Source organism: Gossypium arboreum, chromosome 5, assembly GCF_025698485.1.
Source record: "Gossypium arboreum isolate Shixiya-1 chromosome 5, ASM2569848v2, whole genome shotgun sequence".
Classification (NCBI taxonomy): domain Eukaryota; kingdom Viridiplantae; phylum Streptophyta; class Magnoliopsida; order Malvales; family Malvaceae; genus Gossypium; species Gossypium arboreum.
The window spans coordinates 78,933,911-78,955,305 of NC_069074.1; the positions used below are offsets into that span (position 1 = coordinate 78,933,911).

Below are 21,395 nucleotides of genomic sequence, written 5' to 3' on the forward strand. Positions count from 1 at the left end.
CAATGTATACCGATATAATCATTGGATAGTGTGATAAATCTCTGACGAGCTTCCTACTCGATCGAGCTTCCGCTAGTCTGAAGAGAAGAAAAATAACTACGTAAGAAATGAGCGGTTAATAAGTTCATATAAACTTTAATCAGATCAATCCATTTCCAATATGAAATTTATACATATCAAGAATAATCATATACTGATACCACACGATTCATAGAACCAAATTCAACAACTCACAAAATGAGTAAATCTATAGTATCACTTATACGTATTATCTCTAGCATAGTAAGATTTTAAACAAATTTAAACTCTTCCAAATTTCTTTATTTTCATTTGCATTTCATTTCTTTCCACACCCATTTCATATGCATAACACATAAGGCATAACCATATCATTCAACCATAGCCACAAGCTAGTGCATTTAAACAAAACCCTTTTCGAATTAATCACATGATAAGCCATTTCATAAGAAATTGCATACTGTAAATCTTACCACTTTTTCATGAGTACAAGCATATCTTCATTTGAGCACTTACCATTCCAATGCAATTTATAAGTAAATAGAATACCATTCAACCAATAGCTTGGCACTTGCCTAAGCATCAAAAAATAACACAGGTAGCATACTTGAACACATTTCATATAAATTTAACTTTGATAACCTTATTTTCTCAACATGTCACCTTTGAGTTTATTACTCGTCTCAACTTGCATAATTACCATCTATCAACACATCAAAGATATTCATATGTGTACATGTCATGATACATATCATTATCTCACTGTTTCATCATATACATATATCATCCATTTCAATATATCAATATATAAACCATTTCCATGTAATTCACGTAAATACCTATTCCAGTTGGTATCGAACCCATATAGCCTCATAACTGAACTGTGCCCGTTGAATCATTTAAATATTGATGGATACACTTATTTCAGATCAATACTAATAATAACCATAAGTCTTTCAATATTAATTTCATATGTCACTTACCAAGTCTTTCCAAATCTGAGAACGACTTACGGATATGAGTACATCGTTTTCCTTGTGCCATAGTCCAACTATGGTCTTACACATACATTGCCATGGCCCTGCCATGGTCTTACATTCGTAGTGCCATAACCCAGTTATGGTCTTATCAACAGAAGGTCATAGCCCAGCTATGATCTTACATATAAATACTGCCATGGTCCAACCATGGTCTTATTCGTCAATTCATCATTTGCCACAAAACGATTGTTCTCAATCCTGCGTTGTAATTGTTTTGAACATTTAATTCAATTTCATAATTCAACAATAATTTTATTTTCAACAATAGATATGAATAAATACATAATACCATTCATCAATTCAATAAATACACATTAAAGTTTAACTATAAGAACTTACTTGGCTAAATTGCAGAAATACTAAAGTTCAGAGGCATTTTGGTAATTTTCTATTTTCCTCGATTTTCCACCCGATCTTGGTATGCAAGGGATTTATTTTGCTGAAATTTTCCAGCTTCCATGGCTTCTTTCTTTTGCATTTTCGGCTAGAGAAGAGAAATTAAAGATGACAACTTGTTTTATTTTATTTTATTTATCTTTTATTACTTATTTACAAAATTACCCTCACCTGACCTTAAAAATTACACTAATGCTAAGCCATGCACATCCACTATCACCTTTAGTGGTCTATTTACCATACAAGGACTTCCACTTTAAAGTTCTATAGTTATTTAATACTTTTAGCTTATAGAACACAACTTTTGCACTTTACACGATTTAGCCCTTTTTGCTTAATTAACTATTGAAACGATAAAATTTTCTGACAAAACTTTAATACCATCTTAATTAAACTCTGTAAATATTTATAAAAATATTTACAGTTCGATTTATAGAAACGAGGTCCCGATACCTTATTTTCTAAAACTACTTGAACTTAATAAATCATTTATACAACAAAAATCGCTATATCAAAACCCAACTTTTTTTAATCACAATTAACTCGTAAAATATTAAATATAATATTTACAAAATTACTTATTGAATTTGGTGGTACCAAAACCACTGTTTCTAACACCACTAAAAAATGGGCTGTTACAAATTTCATCTACCATGTCCAAGAAGTGTGGCGGCTCCTCCATACATTCCTTACTTGGGTCGAAGAATTCTTCAATAATGGTCAAATCTTTACTTAATACTCTTAGCTCTATATCTTATTGAAAATAAATCTTCAAGCATTCATGTTCAAAAATGGTATAGGGGGCTTCCTCTTCCACATCAACATTGTTTAGTTTAACATACTCGTCCACCAGAACACTCTCCTTAGCTCAGTATTAAAGGATTTCAAGTACTTGGTCCAATTGATTCTTGATAGCTTTCATGTTTTCTTGGTACTTAGACATGCCATCCTCAAATGGGCTACCTAAAGTGGTTTGGTAGTGATCTTCATTAGGCTCTATCCAATATTGTAACATCCAAAATTTTAGATCTTCATTATTAAAGCATGTCAAATAATTTGATTTAGTATGGTGGTTAAGTGTTTGGTTGTTTGCTTTGGGTTCTGGGTTCAATTCCCTTGTTTTGAATTTTTGCCTATTAATTTTGACATTATCTTAAGCTTGAGGCTTAGGGCTTATAATTTATTTTCATTGATTTGTGAGAAGAATGAGCCTACTAGTTCGGTGGTAGGGCTTCAACATACCTCTAGGTTTTATGGTCGAATCCCAGGTTACGCGATAATGTACTATTTTTGCTCCTTACTTTCATTGGTTGTTGAGGTTAAATCAAATTCTATGAAATCTAGTGGCTAGGATTTGGATTAAGATAAAATTCTTATTTATGTCATTTCATTTTAATTTTAATTTTATAAAAAAAAAATCCCTACATCTTCTCACCCCAATTAACTGTCCACTCTCTTACCCCCTTTAATGTTTTCTCTCTTTTTTTTTCTTTTTTCTCTGTTATTGTTTTCTTTTTGGCCCATTTCTTATTTTCTTTCTTTTTCTCTTTTTCTCTTTTCTTTTTCTTCTACATTGAATATGGGTTGCTATCATTATTTCTTTGCGAGTCTTCGGCTAGGCCTTTATTTTCGATTATATCCAAGGGTAGTGTAAGTTCTTTAAGTTATTTTGTTGTGATTTTGGTATTTAATTAGTTTGTTGTGCAAGGATGAAATTATTAGTGTTATTATTGTAATATAATAAGATAAACCCAATTGGTTTTCTTATTAGGTGAAAAGGGTGTGAATCAAGATCCTCCAATGGGGTAATTATAGTTTTGTTCGCTGTTTTATGGAGTAAGTATTCGAACATTGTTTTTGGGACTATTTATTTAAGGAAAAGGAGGTGTTTTTGAGTGAGATTTTAGAGTTAAACTATGTGGTAATCAGTCTGTTTAAACATTGTATGTAGGATCCAGAGTGCTATAGTTGTGTGATCAATTGAATCTACCATCAGGTGTGTGAAACTAACCCAAAACTTCAATCGAAACATGGAAAATTCCGAAAAAAAAAAGGTTCTTTTCAAAGCTTCCCAGCATCACGTGGCCATGTGACAGATTGTGTGCACCACACAGTTGTGTGGTAGGTCGTGTGGAGTACACAACCATCTGGTAGGCCGTGTGGAGCACATGACAATATGTGATTGCCCGACCTGTGTAGGTAGGCTATGTGGACCACAAGGGCTAGATTATTAAGCTATGTGGACCTTTTTGGCCAATGTTAAGGCCTAATTAAGGGACTCTTAAATTTGGACCGTGGCCATTTTTAGGCCTAGAAACACATAAGATCAGATGTTCGTTCATGGGTAAGCTTAGAAAGCATGTTAATTAAGTTATGTTATGTATAAAATGTGATATGATATGCTCTGTCAATATGTATGTTTGGGTATGTATGCCAAACAACTTATGATATATGTATGTATGATATTATGTTATGCATATGCTTTGGGGTGCGTTATGATATAATAAAGGAAGTGTGATATGGAATTTTTACTACACTTATGGCAGTTAAACCATAATTTTTGTCTGGTAGCTCCATTGCATATTTATGAGTGGCATACCACCACATATCGGTGTGATTGGTTAGATGGACTCAGGTAGTCCTAATTGATGTGATTGATTGGACGGATATGGTGTGTAGTGGATGGGGGTAGGATATGCTCTGATATGTTATAAGATATGCTCTAATATGCTATATGACATGGTTCTTATATGATATATGATATGGCTTTGATATTTTAAATGATATGGAAAATTTCAGTTTGATTATTTGTATGTGCTAACTCTTTAAGTAAATTTTATTTGTGGGCCAAGCCATACACTGGGCGTAAAGCTCACTTGTATGTTTTGTTTCATTTCAAGTGATCCTCAGGTTTAGGATTAGATGGCTACCTTAAAGCTCAGTTTGCACTTTATTGGTTTAGTATGTTTTGGACTTCTTATGGAGTTTTTGGATTTTTGGACATTTAATTCTGTTTGGGACTTAAAAATATTTTTTGGTATTTGTTTTCCAAAAATTGTAATTTTAATTAATATTTTAATCAAGACAACGTAATTAACAATAAACTAATGTTTTATAATATCGAATTGCTGTAATGTTTTTCCACTACAAAGTTTTTGACAAAATCGTTATGACATTTTAGCACACAAACAATTTAAGTAAAAGGGATTTGTTTTAATAAAGTTAATAAAACATGGTTTTCATCATAGTACTCACGAGTGTTTTGGAATAGATGCGTTTTCAATGTGTTAATAAATTATGTTTTTCTTTACATTAAAATGAGATTATCACCAAAGGTAAGTATTATTGTTTTCTTGTACGATGTAACCCTCACAATCCGACTACAATGTCTAGGTTGGGTTTGGGGTGTTATAAATATGCACCCCCATTATCATAAGAACACGAGGAATATGAGTCATACGGGTCATATGTCGACTGACTACCTTCCCATCCTTGGTTGTCTCTTTCCACTAGACATGCATAAGTATACGAATCATATGAATGATCATATCTTTTAGGCCACCTATAATCGTCATTAAACATGACTATCAATCAACAATTAACAAGAGAAAATCAAGAAAACGATAAAAAATTATCATATTTACAAACTTAATTTTTCTCTAATTATATCCATAATGATCATGCAATAATTAAACAAAACTCACCAAATCTTACACTGACTCCCCGACAATGGCGCAACAACTTGACCCGTAACACCCCTAACCCATATCCATCGTCGGAATAGGGTTACAGAACATTACCATAAAAAATAAATTTTAAACATACATCTCATGCTTCAGCATAGACATAGCATAAATCATTCATTTACATGCATATTTTCCCTTAATCAATCATCCGAGGCATTAAAAACACTTTAGAAATAATTAGGGACTAATTTGAAATTATTCAGAAAGTTCAGAAAAAATTAGAAAATTTGAACTTTAGGGGTCACACGGTTGAGACACAGGCCTTTGCCTCAGGCCTTTTAACAATCAAAATAGGGACACACGACTGTGTCCCAGCCCATGTAACTCTTTGAGTTGGGTCACACGGCCAAGTCACATACCCGTATGCCAGGCCGTGTAACACTAGAATTAGCCTCATACGACCATGTCCCAAGCCGTGTGCTAGGCTGCGTAACTGCCTGACTTGTAACCTTTGAAACCTACAGGGGATGCACGGCCATGTCGCATGGCCATGTGTCACACATGGTTGAGACACATGCCCATGTCTTAGGCTTTTTGGACATGAAATTGGCCAAAATCAAGCCATTTCTATCACCAACCCAAACTTGTACCTACAAGCATTTTGTGCAAAACTTCAAAGTATCAAAACTTACCAAAAAATACATGAAACAATCAATTCAATAAACCATTATCATTTAACCAATATGTCATACAAGGCACCTCAATTGCAACATTCAAACTTGCCTAAACATATACAAATACTTGACCACATTTCATTCATAAACATATACTTCACTACTAGTTCCAAAACATACCATAACTTGACCATATTGAGCTCAATTCATCACATACCACTTTGGCCATTCAAACATGCATCAACACATTGCCAAATTAACACATACTAGAAAGGCATCAACAAGTAAAAAAATGACACTAACCAACCAACATCAAATGGTACCAAAACAACTTATACATGCCAATATCATCAACTAACATCAAACAGAAGTCCACCTATACATGCCATTATAGCCTTGACCAAAACGTCAAAAACTACCAATATAATCTTTGGATAGTATGATAGATCTCCAACAAGCTTTCAAACCAATTGAGCTTCCGATAATCTGAAAAGTAAAGGAAAGTAATTACGCAAGCAATGAATACTTAGTGAGCTTGTATAAACTTTAAACATAACATTCCATTTCAACAATGAACTTTATAGGTTAAATATAAACCAATACCAATGCCTCAAGATTTATCAACTACATAACCATCAACTCAAATATGAGTAACTCTATCAACATCATATATTCATTCCTAACATAATAGGATTTTATAAGACATATTACATCATCATTAATGTTTTCATAAGACTATAAACTACTTCCTTTACTTACTTTCCATTCCATTTATATAACATTAACTTAAATAACAACATCAATTCACAAATTAGAGTATTTATTCATGACATAGGTAAATTCATCCATAGCATATGTAAATTTCTCCCATATAAGTACGTTATTCAACTCATCAGTTTTTTTTCATCATATTACATATTAATTATGAACTTACCATTTCATTACCTTTTCTTACCCGTTTCATTTTCATAATACAATATATAAGCATAAACATCATCATCAATACACAAGTTAGTGCATTTATATATAACTCTTTTGGGATCAATCACATGATAAATCATTTCATTAGAAAATACATCTTTTGATTGATACCACCTTTTCATGAACATAAGCATATTTCTATTTGGACACTTACCATTTCAATGTATAACATTACAATTAAGCATGAGATAATCCAACCATAAGCTTGACACAAGCGTAAGCATTATCAACAACACATGTTAGTGCATTAACACATAACTCAATTGAATTATCACAAGATAGGTTAGATTTAAATGAACATAATGACTTTGAGTTCATACTTTCCATAAACATATATATACATTCATTGACCATTTTCATTTCATACCCTTCCATAGATTTATGACATAGTCCATCGAAACAGTTACCATTCCTTCCCTTTTCAAGCCCGTTGAACCACTTAGAATAATATTGGATATGCAGGAAAGCTCACACAAAGTGTGCTAAACATACGGTCAAAACCATTCCTTTCTCATTTTTCTTTACATCGTTGCTCACACGAGCCATAAAATGGGTTTGCTCACACAAGCTGACAGTCGGAATGTAAGCTACATGATGTATCTCACACAAGCTGACGAGCATCTGCAACAAATATAGGACTTTAGCCATCGGTAGGAAATTCGAGACCAACATCCAAAACATGGTAACCCTAATGACATGTCATTTGAATCCTATATATTCCCAATGTTCAAACTGGGCTCAATAACCATCAGTTCATTATAATGTGGACATAATCATATATATATATATATATTGATCCATTTACAATAGAACAAAACATTAAACATTCAATTTAATCAACATTTAAAAGATTATAGTTCATACGAACTTACTTAGCTAAATTACAAAGAATGACTAAGTACAAGGAATATTTGGTAATTTTTCTTCTCAATTTTCCACTTGTTCTTGATTTAAATTCATGATTTCATTCAATTAATTATTTTAGATAGTAAAACCAATTCATTTTATGTAATTTAGTCATTTTACATTTTTACAAAATTATCCTCAACTTTTCATTTTTATTCAATTTAGTCCCTATGTGCTAATCATGCAAATAAACTAATTTTATTGAAAATACATATAGTTGATTGTTAATAGCATTCATTATAGCACACATTTGTAACAATTTCACACCAAGTCCTTGTATTTTTACTATTTTAACAATTTAATCCCTAATCGTTAAATTCATCAAAATTACTAAACAAAATACTTATAAATAACAACTAATACTTCAATTTCATCATTTAACATCTAAAATCACAAAGATTCATCAATGACAACATTTAAAATCTTTAACAGTTTCAAAAACGAAGGTACGGGTTAGCTGGACCTAGTTGCAACGATCTCAAAAACATAAATATTACAAGAAATAAATAAAGAATGGACGTACATGCATGCACCAAAGCTGGACCGAACCTTCAACCTCTTTAAAAATGGGGTTCGATCGAATAAAGAAGAAAATAAAAAGGTAGATTTCATGTTTCTTATTTTAACATTATTATTTTATTTTAATAATAAAAATAACATATAAAAAATTAAAATTAAAAGAAATTAAAGCATCAAACTGTCCCACTATCTTAAGGATGGTTAATTTATCCATTAAGGTCATTGAATTATAATTCTTTAATAAATTAACACCTTTAAACTAATAGCAATTGACTTTTTCAACTATTGCAATCTAATCCTTTTTGCTTAATTAATCAATTAAACATTAAAATTTCATAACTAAACTTTAATACAGCCTTAATAACACTCCGTAAATATTTATAAAAATATTTACGGTTCGATTTATAGAAACAAGATCCCAATACCTTATTTTCTAAAACCATTTTCTAAAACCCTTTGTCTTACCTTTATTTGTTTAGGAAAACATCGAATTTAGGATCGGACAACGAACGGGAGCTCAGATTGTCTTGCACTGTAATAACTGTGAATTGATCTTTTGGGTTTGTAAATTGTCTTTGGATTTTCCTTGTTTTTCTTTTGATAATCTCGTCTATATCAGTCAATTTTTAACATAAAACTATAAAATCACCTAAACTGACAAAAACATATTTCTGGTTTTCAAAGTTAAAATTGCAAAAAGGAATCGATTTTCAATGCATTGGTGTAACTCGTCCAAGTTCGGCTTAAACTTCTAGAACGGGTTTGGGTGTTAGATTTAGTGGTATCAGAGTCAAGTTTTTAAAACTCGACCGTGGATTTTGGGTTCAAAACTCTTCTTAAAAAAAATGTTTTAAGTGAAACTGCTGGCTAACTCTAAGATTTGAGTTTTCTAAAATGTATATGTTCGGACTTCGATTATCTACAATTCTGTAAACAAAGAATCCAAGACTCTGACATCAATCATGTAAGTAGCTCTACTCTAGCTATATTAACTGATCTAAGACAAAGTATAGTGTTTTGGTTACTTTGCTGTAGCTAAAACTGTAAAAATTCTGTGCAATTTGTGTTAAAACATCAAAATTAGTGTTGTTAGTAAACTTAAGTTAGTTCGTAAAATTCAAAAATTATAAATTAGTATCATGGGTACATGTAGCCTTATTTGACGAGTGAGAGTTAGGTCTAATTGAATGACTCTACTCACGTCCTCTGCTCAGGGCAATGAGCCCAATCTGAGAATCTATGAATCTGTAAGGACACTCAAGTCTAGGGGCGACTGGGTTGTGTTCAGTGATTAGTAAGGGTTGGTGAGACCCAACTCAAATCTGTGGGTCAAGAGTCTACGTTTAAGCGACTCTGAACTATAAAAGGAGTGTGAGAACCATTGACGGGAGTCCACAATCTAAGAATTCTTAGTGATTATGAGATGTTTTACTCTGATAATTTGTGTGAACAAATAAAAAGTTGTCGGAAACATCGTACATGTTTGTATTAAATTTGAGTTGTGCAACAACAGCATGGTGGCCTGTATGAATAAGAACATTATAGATTCTATGGGTTAGGAACTAATGAAACTGTAGGAATTTCAGGTTGAAATTCTTTTAAGTGGGAGAGAGTTGTAACATCTCAAAAATCGAGTTAGAAAAAATGGGGTTCTGAAACCTAGAGTAGTTATCCATCGATTATGAGTTTAGATTTTGGAAATTTTGACAAGTAGCTTGATTTGGTTCAATGGTTAAGTGTTTTGAGTATGTGTGTGAGGTTCTGGGTTTGAATCCTATTTCTAGAAATTTTTGTTACTTTGCTTAAACCTTTACCCTTGAAAGTTTGGCTTATAAATTAAATCTAGTCAATTGATGTTCAGAATAAGCTTGTTGGTTCAATGGTTAAGCTTCTGTGTAATTATTGGTCTTGTGTTCAAATCCCGGTGAAAGCAATAGGGAATATTTTATTTCTTTGAATCTTGTTATGAGGTAGTTAGTTTCAGCTGGTTAATTAAAGCCTTCCAGAAACCTCCGGTGCTTTTATTTTCATTTTTTTCTTTCTTTTTGCAACGTTTTCTATCATTTTGTTTTCATCATTCAGTTTCATCATTTTCATTTCTTATTTTAAGCGACCTTTCTTTCTGTTATGTGCGTTACACCGATTCTGTATGTGGCCTGACTTCTTCTAGTTAACTCGATAGCCCATAAGTTCGATTTAAGTTTTGGTGTCAAAATTTCTTTGACATAACTGTGACTTTGGAATTTTATTTTTTAGCAATTTGACTGCGAATTAATCATTTTTTGGGCAGTTGCTTGTCGTTCAGGAACAGGGATTCACCCTTATTGCTCCTACATCAAATCTGTATTAGGTGGGTGCTGAATCTAAGTTAATAAGACCTGTCAAAACGTAATGTGCTACTGTCTGATGTGTGTGAATTATCCAGATACGATCTATATTTTGTTAAATTTGCTGGAACACCTCAACATTATTCTGTTGATGGAGAATATGCGATATCTGAATATGTTAGATTGATTGTTAGTAATTCTGATTTATAACCATGCACGTTACTTTCATATCTGTTTATAAAAAATTGATTCTCATGTTTACTGATTCTGTTATTGAAAGATAGCATGTCTTATATGCTCATTACTCTGATTTTGCATATACATGCCATGACTAAGTGCATGGGACTTGGGTTGATGTTTAAAAGAGGAAGATTTTGTACTGGAAATAATGACCTTTGTGTTTAGTTGCTTGACTACATATATTTGATCAGTAGTTTAACTGCATATTGATAAGCCATCGTTGTCAAGAAACCCGAGAAGACTTTGTTGGTGTGCTTCGAATGGATGAGTTCGGTGGAGAACTCTATCTTGGTGTGAAGCGTAGTTTGGGTAGAATGTTTTTGATAAATATACCTGATGTAACACCCCGAACCCGGCCAGACGTTATGGCCGAATCCAGTGTGTCACACCGAAGTGTCTTTGCGATAACTTTAATGAGTCAAGTTCTTTGCTATTACCAAATCATCTTGTCAAAACATTTTACCAGATTAATTGCTTTTGATATGCTAGTCTGTTTAAGATTTGGAGAAGCTTTTAAAACCTTGAAGTTGAAACACGTATTTTTGAAAAACAGTTATTATTTTGGAAACACGACTTCTTAAAACTAGCAGTTTTAAGTAAATAAATAAAAGCCAAATTAAAAATTATATCTCATAAATGGCCTTATTACAAAAACATAAACCCAAAATGAAACTTTAAGTATAAATAAAACCAAATGTAAATTAGTTGCAGTTGTAGGGCCACCTCCAAGTCCCTCGCAGCACCAAATTGCTATAGATGGGGATTACCTGCACAGTCGAAAAGAAAGAGTGAGTTTACGAAAACTTAGTGTGTAACCCCCTATCAGTCTATCGGTATACAGCATACAGTAATAGACTGGGCCTAAGCCCTATTCAGAAGTAGTACAGAGTGGGCCTTAGCCCAAGAAAGTAACAAAACAGTACAGTAATACAACCCAACCCAATCCAGCCAACGCACCAATCCATACCACCAACACACCATGTGGGGACAAAGTCGACCCACCCAAATGTCTACGCAACAAAGTCGCCAAGAATAATATCGCAAAGAAAGCTACCAAGAATAATAAATACAAGAGAGCCGCCAAGATAAAGACACTTCCTCCTAAACAGAATCCCAACCCCAAGCAGAATGTCATGTCATAAATCATATGTGTACACAGAATGTCATACTCAGTATAGTCATATACATCCTAGACATATTAGTCATTATATCACTAGGGGTTTAACAGCCATAACAGTGTAGTTAGGCTCGAGGCCCATTATTCGGCCCCAGTGGGCCCACACGCTCAACTAGCCCTTTTAGCCCAAGTTTAGTCATGGCTATGCGAACTACACAGCCCAGCCCAGTATTTTCCACGTATCGTAGATTTTATCCGTCTGGAGCCCATGAGCCCATTGGGCCCACACAGCCCATTTTGGCTCAACATGACCCAAAACAGCCTAAGCCTATGAGAACGCCCATGGTGGGCTCTACAGTCTTATGCCCATGATTCGTGGGCTTGGTTTACCACACGAGCGATCGCATGCTCGTGTGGCCTCAAACATCGTATCTTCGGCTTTTCAACTTTTCGGCTTTTGTCATTTTACAGTTGAATGGTGGTGTGATTACACACCTGGTTGCGAATACTTGCAAAAAGCCTTCGAACACGAACCTACATTAATCAAGACATTCAATTAAATGTTTGGCATTAGGGTCAACACCCTCTTACTAATACTTAGTCCCAAAAAGAACAGCAACAACACTTTGCCTTAATCCACGAATGAAGTTTAACTCATCAATAATGTTAATCGAAGGCTGGCCACACCCTCTTTTGCTAAAAAGCTGCATTATCCAGGGAACCTATTAACAATAATTGCATAATCCAAATATTTGAATCGAAACCTATTACCTAAATAACACTCAAAACCAAAGATAGGGTATTCGGCTAACACCTCGCATGTCAGCCCACATACTTACCTTAAATCGAGTGATAAGAAAACGATTTTGACAGCTAAATATCACCAAAACTCCTTCACTTCTCGAGGAAACTTCTGAGAATCAAAAGAATAGCAGACCTAAAAGAAGATAATAAGAATCAGCTATATGAAAACGAAGAGAAGGGAGGAGCATTCAGTTTAAAGCAGAGGTAACCAGAAAAATATTAAAGAAAAACAAGCAAGAGTCGAATGTACCTACCATAGTCGTCAAACCGCAACAAGATGAAGAGATGAGGAGGAGAGAATTGGTTATGAACCAATGAAATCGAAATGGACGAAAAAGAGGAGAAAAAAGGACAGTGAGCAACCGGTTCACCAACAAAAAAAGAGCGAAGATGGAAGAAGGAAAAGAAACTTAGAGAAGATAGAAAAGAGAGGTTAGACTAGGAGAGAAAACTAAAGGACAGAAACCACATACCCGAAAGGTACAAAGAAGCCAAAGCGCAATTTACGTTTTTATGAACCAAAAATATTCGGCCAGAGAGAATAATGCAAAACAAAAGTGCCAAAATGAGAAACCAAAACTCCCTCAAAAGAGTTACAGCCAAAATTTTGAGTAGCTAGAAACCCAATTCGGCACTACCACAACTACACACTCAAACTCCTTAATTTTCTCTTAATATGTCTCCTTGATTCTCTCCACAAAATACTCCAACATCCCATTCAAACTCTCATGACCAATTCAACCTTAGAGTCTCAGTCCAACTCCAATATCTACCCAGCTCAACAGCAAAATAATTACTCTATTGCGCAACTCAGGACTCAAACTCAAGTCCCCCAGCAGAAGCAACATGCCACCTTGCCACTAGACCATATGCTCTCTTTGTGTCATAAAACAAGCACTATTATTTGTAAGGCCTATATGACAGTGTCTAGATTCATTTAAAAGCAATACTGAAAATTAACAACAGCCAAGACTTAAACCCAGGCTTCTCAAACACTCTCAAACCCACTCAAATCATTAAGCCAGTAAATCAAACATGTAATTTGTGTCAATAATACAAAATTAAAAACTTTAAATTTGTGGGGCATTACAACTCTACGCCTTAAAGAAATTTCGACCTCGAAATTTATCTGATCAAAATAGATGAGGATATAGTTGTCACATAGCCTCCTCCGGTTCCCACGTGGCTTCCTCTGAGGTGTGATTACGCCAAAGTACTTTGACTAGCGGAATAGATTTCCTCTTCAGTACTTTAACCTCACAATCCAAAATCTGCACTAGCTCCTCCTCGAACGTTAGATTTGGCCTAACCTCGATTTCCTTAACTAGAGCTATATGTATGGGATCAGAGCGATAACGTCTTAGCATGGAAATGTGGAATACATCATGAATTCGGTCCAAATCTAAAGGAAATTCAAGTTGATAGGCGACTGTTCCCACATGCTTCAGTATATGATAAGGCCCAATGAACCTTGGGCTTAGCTTGCCCTTCCGTCCAAACCTCAGATTCTTCTCCCATAGTGAGACCTTAAGGAAGACATAATCCCGTACAAAGTACTCAATCTCCTTACGTTTCAAGTCTGCATATGACTTCTATCTGTCTGACGCTGTCTTTAAACAGTCTCGAATTAGCCTTACCTTGTCTTTAGTATCAGAAGTTATTTCAGGCCCCAGAGCTCGTCGTTCACCCAACTCAGTCCAACACATAAGAGTACGACACCTACAACCATATAATGCTTCGTACGGTGCCATGTGGTTGCTGGACTGGTAGCTATTATTATATGCGAACTTTTCTATCGGCAAGTAGTCTTCTCAACTACCTCGAAAATCAATCACACAACTTTTTAGCATGTCCTCTAGTATTTGAATCACCCTCTTTGACTGACCGTCTGAATGAGGATGGAACGCAGTACTGAAGTCCAACCTTGTACCCAATACCTCGTGTAACTTCTTCCAAAATCGAGATGTGAATCGAGGATCTCTATCAGATATAATAGAAACTGGTACCCCATGCAGTCTCACAATCTCAGCCACATATAACTTAGCCAAATTCTGCAGCGAATAATCAGTACGGATTGGTATAAAATGGGCAGATTTAGTCAATCGGTCTACAATAACCCATACCGAATCCTTCTTAGTAGGTGTTAAGGGCAGCCCACTCACAAAATCCATGGTTACCCTCTCTCACTTCCAGAGTGGAATTTTAACTTGCTGCAGTAAGCCTGAAGGCAGTTAATGCTCAGCTTTAACTTGCTGGCATGTCAGACACTTACTTACAAAATTGGTAACTTCGCGCTTAAGTCCTGGCCATCAGTACAGCTCACGAAAATCTTGGTATAACTTGTTTCCGCCAGGATGCATAGCATATGGACTACTATGTGCCTCTTGTAGTATTGACTGCCTCAGATCAAAATCCCTATGTACACAGACTCTCCCACGAAAACACAGTACCCCTTCACTATTCAGTCCACAATCTGAAATCTCCTCATTCTCAACTTGTCAAAAACGAGGAACCAATGACCCATCCGTCAACTGCTTACCCCTAATCTGTTCAGTCCACGTCAGTTTAACTTGTACCTTAGCCATCAAGCTATGACAAGACGAGAAAACATCGCTCTTAAATTAGCTACAGCCCTACGGCTCAGTGCATTAACTACCACGTTAGCCTTACCAGGATGGTATTCAATTGAGCAGTCATAATCCTTGAGCAACTCTATCCACCTTCGCTGTCTAATATTCATCTCCTTCTGAGTGGGGAGGTACTTAAGGCTTTTATGATCGGTATAAATGATACACTTCTCATCGTACAAGTAATGCCTCTAGATTTTTAGGGCAAATACTACTGCGGCTAACTCCAAGTCATGTGTAGGGTAATTTGCCTCATGGGTTTTAAGCTGAAGAGACGAGTAAGCAACCACTTTACCTTTTTGTAACACATAGCCCAAACCAACGTGCGATGTATCACTAAAAATAGTGAATTTCTTCCCAGATTCTTACTGTATCAAAACAGAGGCCTTAGTCAGAACCTTCTTTAGTTTCTCGAAACTTTATTACTGCCTAACAGTCCAATCAAACAGTACTCCTTTTCCACAATAACTTAGTCAGAAGTGCAGCAATCAGTGAAAACCCCCCCACAAAACGTCTATAATATCTAGCCAGACCCAGAAAACTTCGAATCTCAGATACGGTCTTAGGTGGTTTCTAATCCAGAATAGCTTTGATTTTTCGCAGACCAACCCTAACCCTTTCGACCGATACCACGTGACCTAAAAATGTCACTTCGCTCAACCAGAACTCACATTTGCTGAATTTAGCATATAACTGCTTCACCCTCAAAATCTGTAGAACAACAAGGACATGCGCATCATGTTCTTCCTCAGTTCTCGAATACACTAAGATATCATCTATAAATACTATAATGAACTGATCCAGATAGGGCTGGAACATTCGATTCATCAGATCCATAAAGGCAGTTGGTGCATTCGTCAGCCCAAACGGCATCACTAGGAACTCATAATGACCATAACGAGTCCTAAACACTGTCTTGTACACATCAGTCTATTTAACTCTCAGCTGTAATACCCAGAACGAAGATATATTTTGGAGAAAATCGAAGCTCCACGCAGCTGATCAAATAAATCATCTATCCTCAACAAAGGGTACTTATTCTTGATAGTTAACTTGTTCAACTGTCGATAGTCGATGCACATACACATAGATCCATCCTTCTTCTTCACGAACAACATTGGTGCACCCCATGGAGACACACTGGGTCGAATGAACCCTTGGTCCAATAGTTCTTGAATTTGAGCTTTTAACTCCACCATCTCTTTCGGTGCCATCCTATAAGGGGAGATGGACACTGGAGCTATTCCTGGTAGGAGCTCAATACCAAACTCGACCTCACGGCTAGGAGGCAACCCAGGGAGTTCATCAGGAAATACATCAGGAAAATCCTTAACAGTTCTAATACCTTTGACCGAATAACCCTCAGAATCAGATACACCAATGTAAGCTAGAAACGCCTCACAACCCTTACAAACATATTTCTCAGCCCTTAGTACAGATATTACATTTGATAGATAGTCCCTCGCTCCCGAATCACAACCACCTCCTCATCTTCAGTAGTCTTCAACACAATATGCTTAGCAGTACAATCCAAACTTACACGGTATTTAACTAGCCAATCCATATCTAAGATAAGGTCGAATTCACCAAACGGTAGCTCTATCAAATCCACTAGAAAGATTACTCCTTGAACCTCTAGGGGCATATTTCTGAACAACTTATCTACCCTTACTGACTGTCCTAGTGGACTTATCAAGTCATTTCACTAGTAGTACTCACAGCCAAGACACCCAAGGTTCTAGACGCAGTGCATGCAATGTATGAGTGCATAGATCCAATATCGATCAAAGCAGTATAAGGTACATTATGGATTAGGAACGTACCAGTTATAACATCTAGGGCATCTACATCCCCTCCGTGACATGCAGCGCATGCTAGAGCTGGCTATATCGCCTCAGTATTACCAGCACCTCTGTCAGGTGCTCCATGACCTCGCCCCAAACCATTTCCACCTTTGACCTGACCACGGCCTCTCGGTGGCTACTGAACACCCCTCGCTAGCTATACATAACCCTGTCCTGTAGCTTGCATCTGAATAGGTCTCTGTGGACAATTCTTAACTTGAAGCTCCATAGACCCACATCTGAAACACGCCCCAATCTTCTTCCAGCACTCACCCAAATGATGTCTCCCACAATCTGCACAAGGCTGCTATCTCGTAACAAGAACCTTAGCTCGGACTGAACCATCAAACTTGACCTTCTTTTCAGACCCACCAAATGAACCTGAGGGACCCTGAATCCCTCTTATTTTTTCCTCTATCATTTTTCTCGATTCTCGCGCTCAGAGCGCTTCACATCCTCGACAATCTTCGACTTTTCTATAAGGACAGCAAAATCTCACTCCCTCTGCAGAGCTATCAGGACTCGTAACTCATCTCAGAGGCCATCTGTGACATCCCTAAATCGACCCTAGTCGGAAAGTGGTTTCGGGACCACCAAACCGAGTCATAATAATAATTAACCATCATAATTGATGCTCATTATATGTATATATGCATGTGTGAAAATTTCGTGTTTGGATTTTGTTAATAGTAAGTGAATTTTTATCAAATAGGACTTATGTGAGAAAATTTAGAAATGTGCTAGGCAATTGTAAGGTGGCCTATTAATACATGTGGGAAAATAGTTGTCCTTGCATGTCAAATAACCCACTTCCTAAGGTGAGTGGCCAGCCATGACAAGAATATGGGCAAGGGAACATGTTTCCAACATGTTTAGTTAGTGGATTATGTAGAAAAATAAAGAAATGAAAAAAAAATGAGCATGGATGCCCCCCTTTGTTGCCGTGAGTAGAGGAAAAGAAAGGAAAAAAATTGTTCATCCATTCTCAAAATCTTGGCTGAAAATACTAAGGGAAAAAGGAAGGATTTTTGCTTCATGCTTGGTTTAGAAGAGAACTAGAAGGAGATTTGGTCATACTTGTGTCAAGATTAAGGTATGTTTGAGGTTGTGTCATGAGATTCATGCATGTTTTAGTTGCTAACTTGATGTTCATGTTAGCCCATGGTTCAAATCCTTGTTATGCCATGGAAATGGTATTTGGCCAAGGTTGATATTGTGTTAAAGCCATTGCATGCTAAATGTGAAGCTTGTTGATGATACATGTAATGATGGATTGACTACTCTTGAAATTTCTTTTAGCATTCTTGAGTAAGACATGGAGTTTTCTTTGTTTAACCATGACCAAAAATTGAAAGGGGATGGTGTGGGATGTATTCGCCATGGCATGCTCATAAGTGCGATTTATGCTTGTTGCATGATAGGTAAAAATTTGTGTTTTGATATATGTGTATATGTGTTTGTACATGATGTTACAAATGGATGTGAAAATATGCTAGATTGGGAAAATTTGATTAAATGTTCATGAGATGAAATTAGGTGATTAAAAGATGTTAGTTGACATTGTACATATATATATATATTCGCCATTAAAGTGAGTATGTAGGTAATGTTGAATCAAGTTTTGGTGCATATTCGGTTAGGTGTATAATCGACCAAATGGACGATTAGTAAGAATGGTTGCCGAATATACAAGCATACATATGCATGTGTAGTTGAATTATGAATGTTTAGCAAGATGGTTAAACTAGTGATTTATTGATTAAGCTCAAGGAGTTAAAGAAGGAGAATCAAGCAAGGGAAAGACGAAGGTCATCGAGTAGCCGACTTGGAACTATTTTACCCAACACGAGGTAAGTCATTAAGCACGTATTTGATATTGCTTAAATGATTGTAAAATTTATGCAATTGTGTTTAATGGGATGATATATATATATAAATGAAAATGTATGTGTATGGAGTGATGACAATTGTTGAATGTAAAAGAAATAGTGAAATGTGTAGAAAGTTTGCTTTCGGCACTAAGTGTCTTGGGCAATACGTGTGTACGGTGATTTAGATTGGCACTAAGTGTGCGTGCTGGAAATATATGGCACTAAGTGTGCATGCTGGAAATATATGGCACTAAGTGTGCGAGCTCGAAGGGCATGGCACTTTGTGTGGGGCCTAAATCGCATGGCACTAAGTGTGCGAAATCGAGTATTAAGCACTTGTGTGTGCGTACATCTATATATATATAAATATCTCCAATCGAACAATTATATGGAGGGTGTGTCTCCATCGAGTGAGTATGGACAGCGGATCGGGTAAGTACCTTGAGCTCATGACGAATAGGTAATACGTTCATGCTTGGGGTTGAATTTGGTAAGCCTTAAATCTATGTGATGATTGAAATTGTATGGTTGTGCTGGAAAATGAGTTAATGTGTAAAAATGCTTGATTATCTTGTTGTGTAGAATATGAAATGTGGATGTATGAATTAGTATGAGATTGGACCAAAAGGTCCGAGGTATTATGGTATAGATTCGATATGGACGAGTACCTAGCCTCATTTGTTGTACATGTAGTAGTAACTTTATCGATGGATTGACGAATGCTTATGACTTACTGAGTTGTAAACTCACTCGGTGTTTTCTTGTCACCCATTTTAGGTCTCTTGGACTCGTATTGTTGCGTGCTCGGAACCGTCGTTGAAGTCATCACACCGCTGAAATCTTGTGGTATTGTTTTTTGTTGTTGAAGAACATTTGGCATGTATAGGCTATTATATTTTGTCGAATTGTGGGTTGTAAACTTTAAGCCATGTGAAAATGGCCTATGTGGTCGTCGAGTGGGATGCTAGAACCTATAGCCACGAGTCTTAGAAACTCAAATTTTGTTAAGGTGGCCATAATTTGTGTCATGTATGATGGATGATTAAGGCCAAGGAAAAATTCATGAAATTGGCATAGTCTACTGCAGTAACTGTTGCGGACAGCAGCAGTGAGATGAGATTGAAAAATCACTAAAAATAGTATAAGTAGAATTAAATAGTGAGTAAATTATGGAACTGATCCTTGATGAATCTATTTTATATGGACAAAACGAAACGACCATATGAGCAGTATACTGGGAGATATTAAAGTTCTCGTGAGACAGGGCCAGAACGATTTCTGGGTCCCCTGTCGTGACTTTGAAAATTTACCATAAATTATCCAGAAAGAATTAGGAGTCATGCCTTATATGTACAGATTCCATTTCGAGTCTAGTTTCATTAGAAACAAACGGCACCAGTATTAAAGCCCTGTACAGAAAGATATTCAAGTTGTAACGTGCGGAGGTCAGAGCAGTCGATCCCTGTAACATGGGTGACTTTAACTAATAAACTGTACCAATTGGCCCAACCAAAATTCTAAAAATAAATCCATGGATGGATATATGAGTCTAAATTCAGGAAAATTTACGAAACCAGTTTCCGAGTTTTGGAACTCGAGATATGATTTTTAGGCGACGGTGACGCAGTTTTCCAGCCTGTCCAGAAATGCCAAATTGGTCGGTACTTTAAGAGGATTTGTCTCGTTAACCCCTCGTGTCCGACACCGGCGTCGGTCACGAGTTAGGGGTGTTACAATTTTATTGGTATCAGAGCTATGGTTTAGTCGGTTCTAGGACTACCATAGCGCGTGTGAGTCTAGCTATACATGCCAAATTGATAGTGCTTAATAATGTGATGACTTGACGGTTGAAATTTTTGTTTTGATTAGCGATGGAACCGGGTAGAGAGACCCTTGGCGGATGACGTTGAAAGTGTAGCAGCTGCTCTGCGCAAGGGACACCGCTGTTGAGCCTCGATCATCCGCGAATAATCAAAATGAAGGGCGAAACATGCCTTCTTCACTATGATGAATGAGTGGGTCGCATAATATGCCCGAACCAACCCGGCTGTCCAACCATTCCCGAATTTAAATACTCCACCCCAAGACTCCGCAATGCCTCCAGTTCCTGATCCTGTGAGGCTGAGTAAACCACCTGTGGACTTGATTAGGAAGCGTGGGGCCGAGGAGTTCAAGGCCATAGTTACCGATGATGCCGAAAAGGCCGAAGTTCGCTCGATAACACCATTAGAGTGTTAGATGAATCGTCATGCACACCCGACGAATGTCTTAAGTGTGCTATATCCTTGTTATGAGACTCACTTACTATTGGTGGAGGACTTTAATTTCCATAGTCCCAAATGAAC

The 21,395-nt window shown here is 36.2% G+C and overlaps 1 protein-coding gene across 1 annotated transcript; it reads right to left on the reverse strand.

The window, feature by feature from the left end:
* Positions 1 to 12,494: 12,494 nt before the first annotated feature.
* Positions 12,495 to 17,600, reverse strand: LOC108451474 (uncharacterized). Its single transcript, XM_017749160.1, has 4 exons — positions 17,505 to 17,600; positions 16,462 to 16,741; positions 12,744 to 12,817; positions 12,495 to 12,626 (listed from the first exon to the last, which is right to left on the reverse strand). Exons 1-4 carry the CDS (start codon positions 17,598 to 17,600, stop codon positions 12,495 to 12,497), a joined length of 582 nt encoding a protein of 193 aa, XP_017604649.1.
* Between the last annotated feature and the right edge of the window lie 3,795 nt (positions 17,601 to 21,395).

Bases quoted from the DNA above. Each gene is read 5' to 3' on its own strand.
- LOC108451474 (XM_017749160.1), bottom strand. From the start codon at position 17,600: ATGATAGAGGAAAAAATAAGAGGGATTCAGGGTCCCTCAGGTTCATTT. The intron at 12,818-16,461 runs GTGCACCAATGT...TTTGATTCTCAG, and splicing joins ACCCAGTGTGTCTCCATGGG to AAGTTTCCTCGAGAAGTGAA. The intron at 12,627-12,743 runs GTAAGTATGTGG...TATTGTTAATAG, and splicing joins TTCTTATCACTCGATTTAAG to GTTCCCTGGATAATGCAGCT.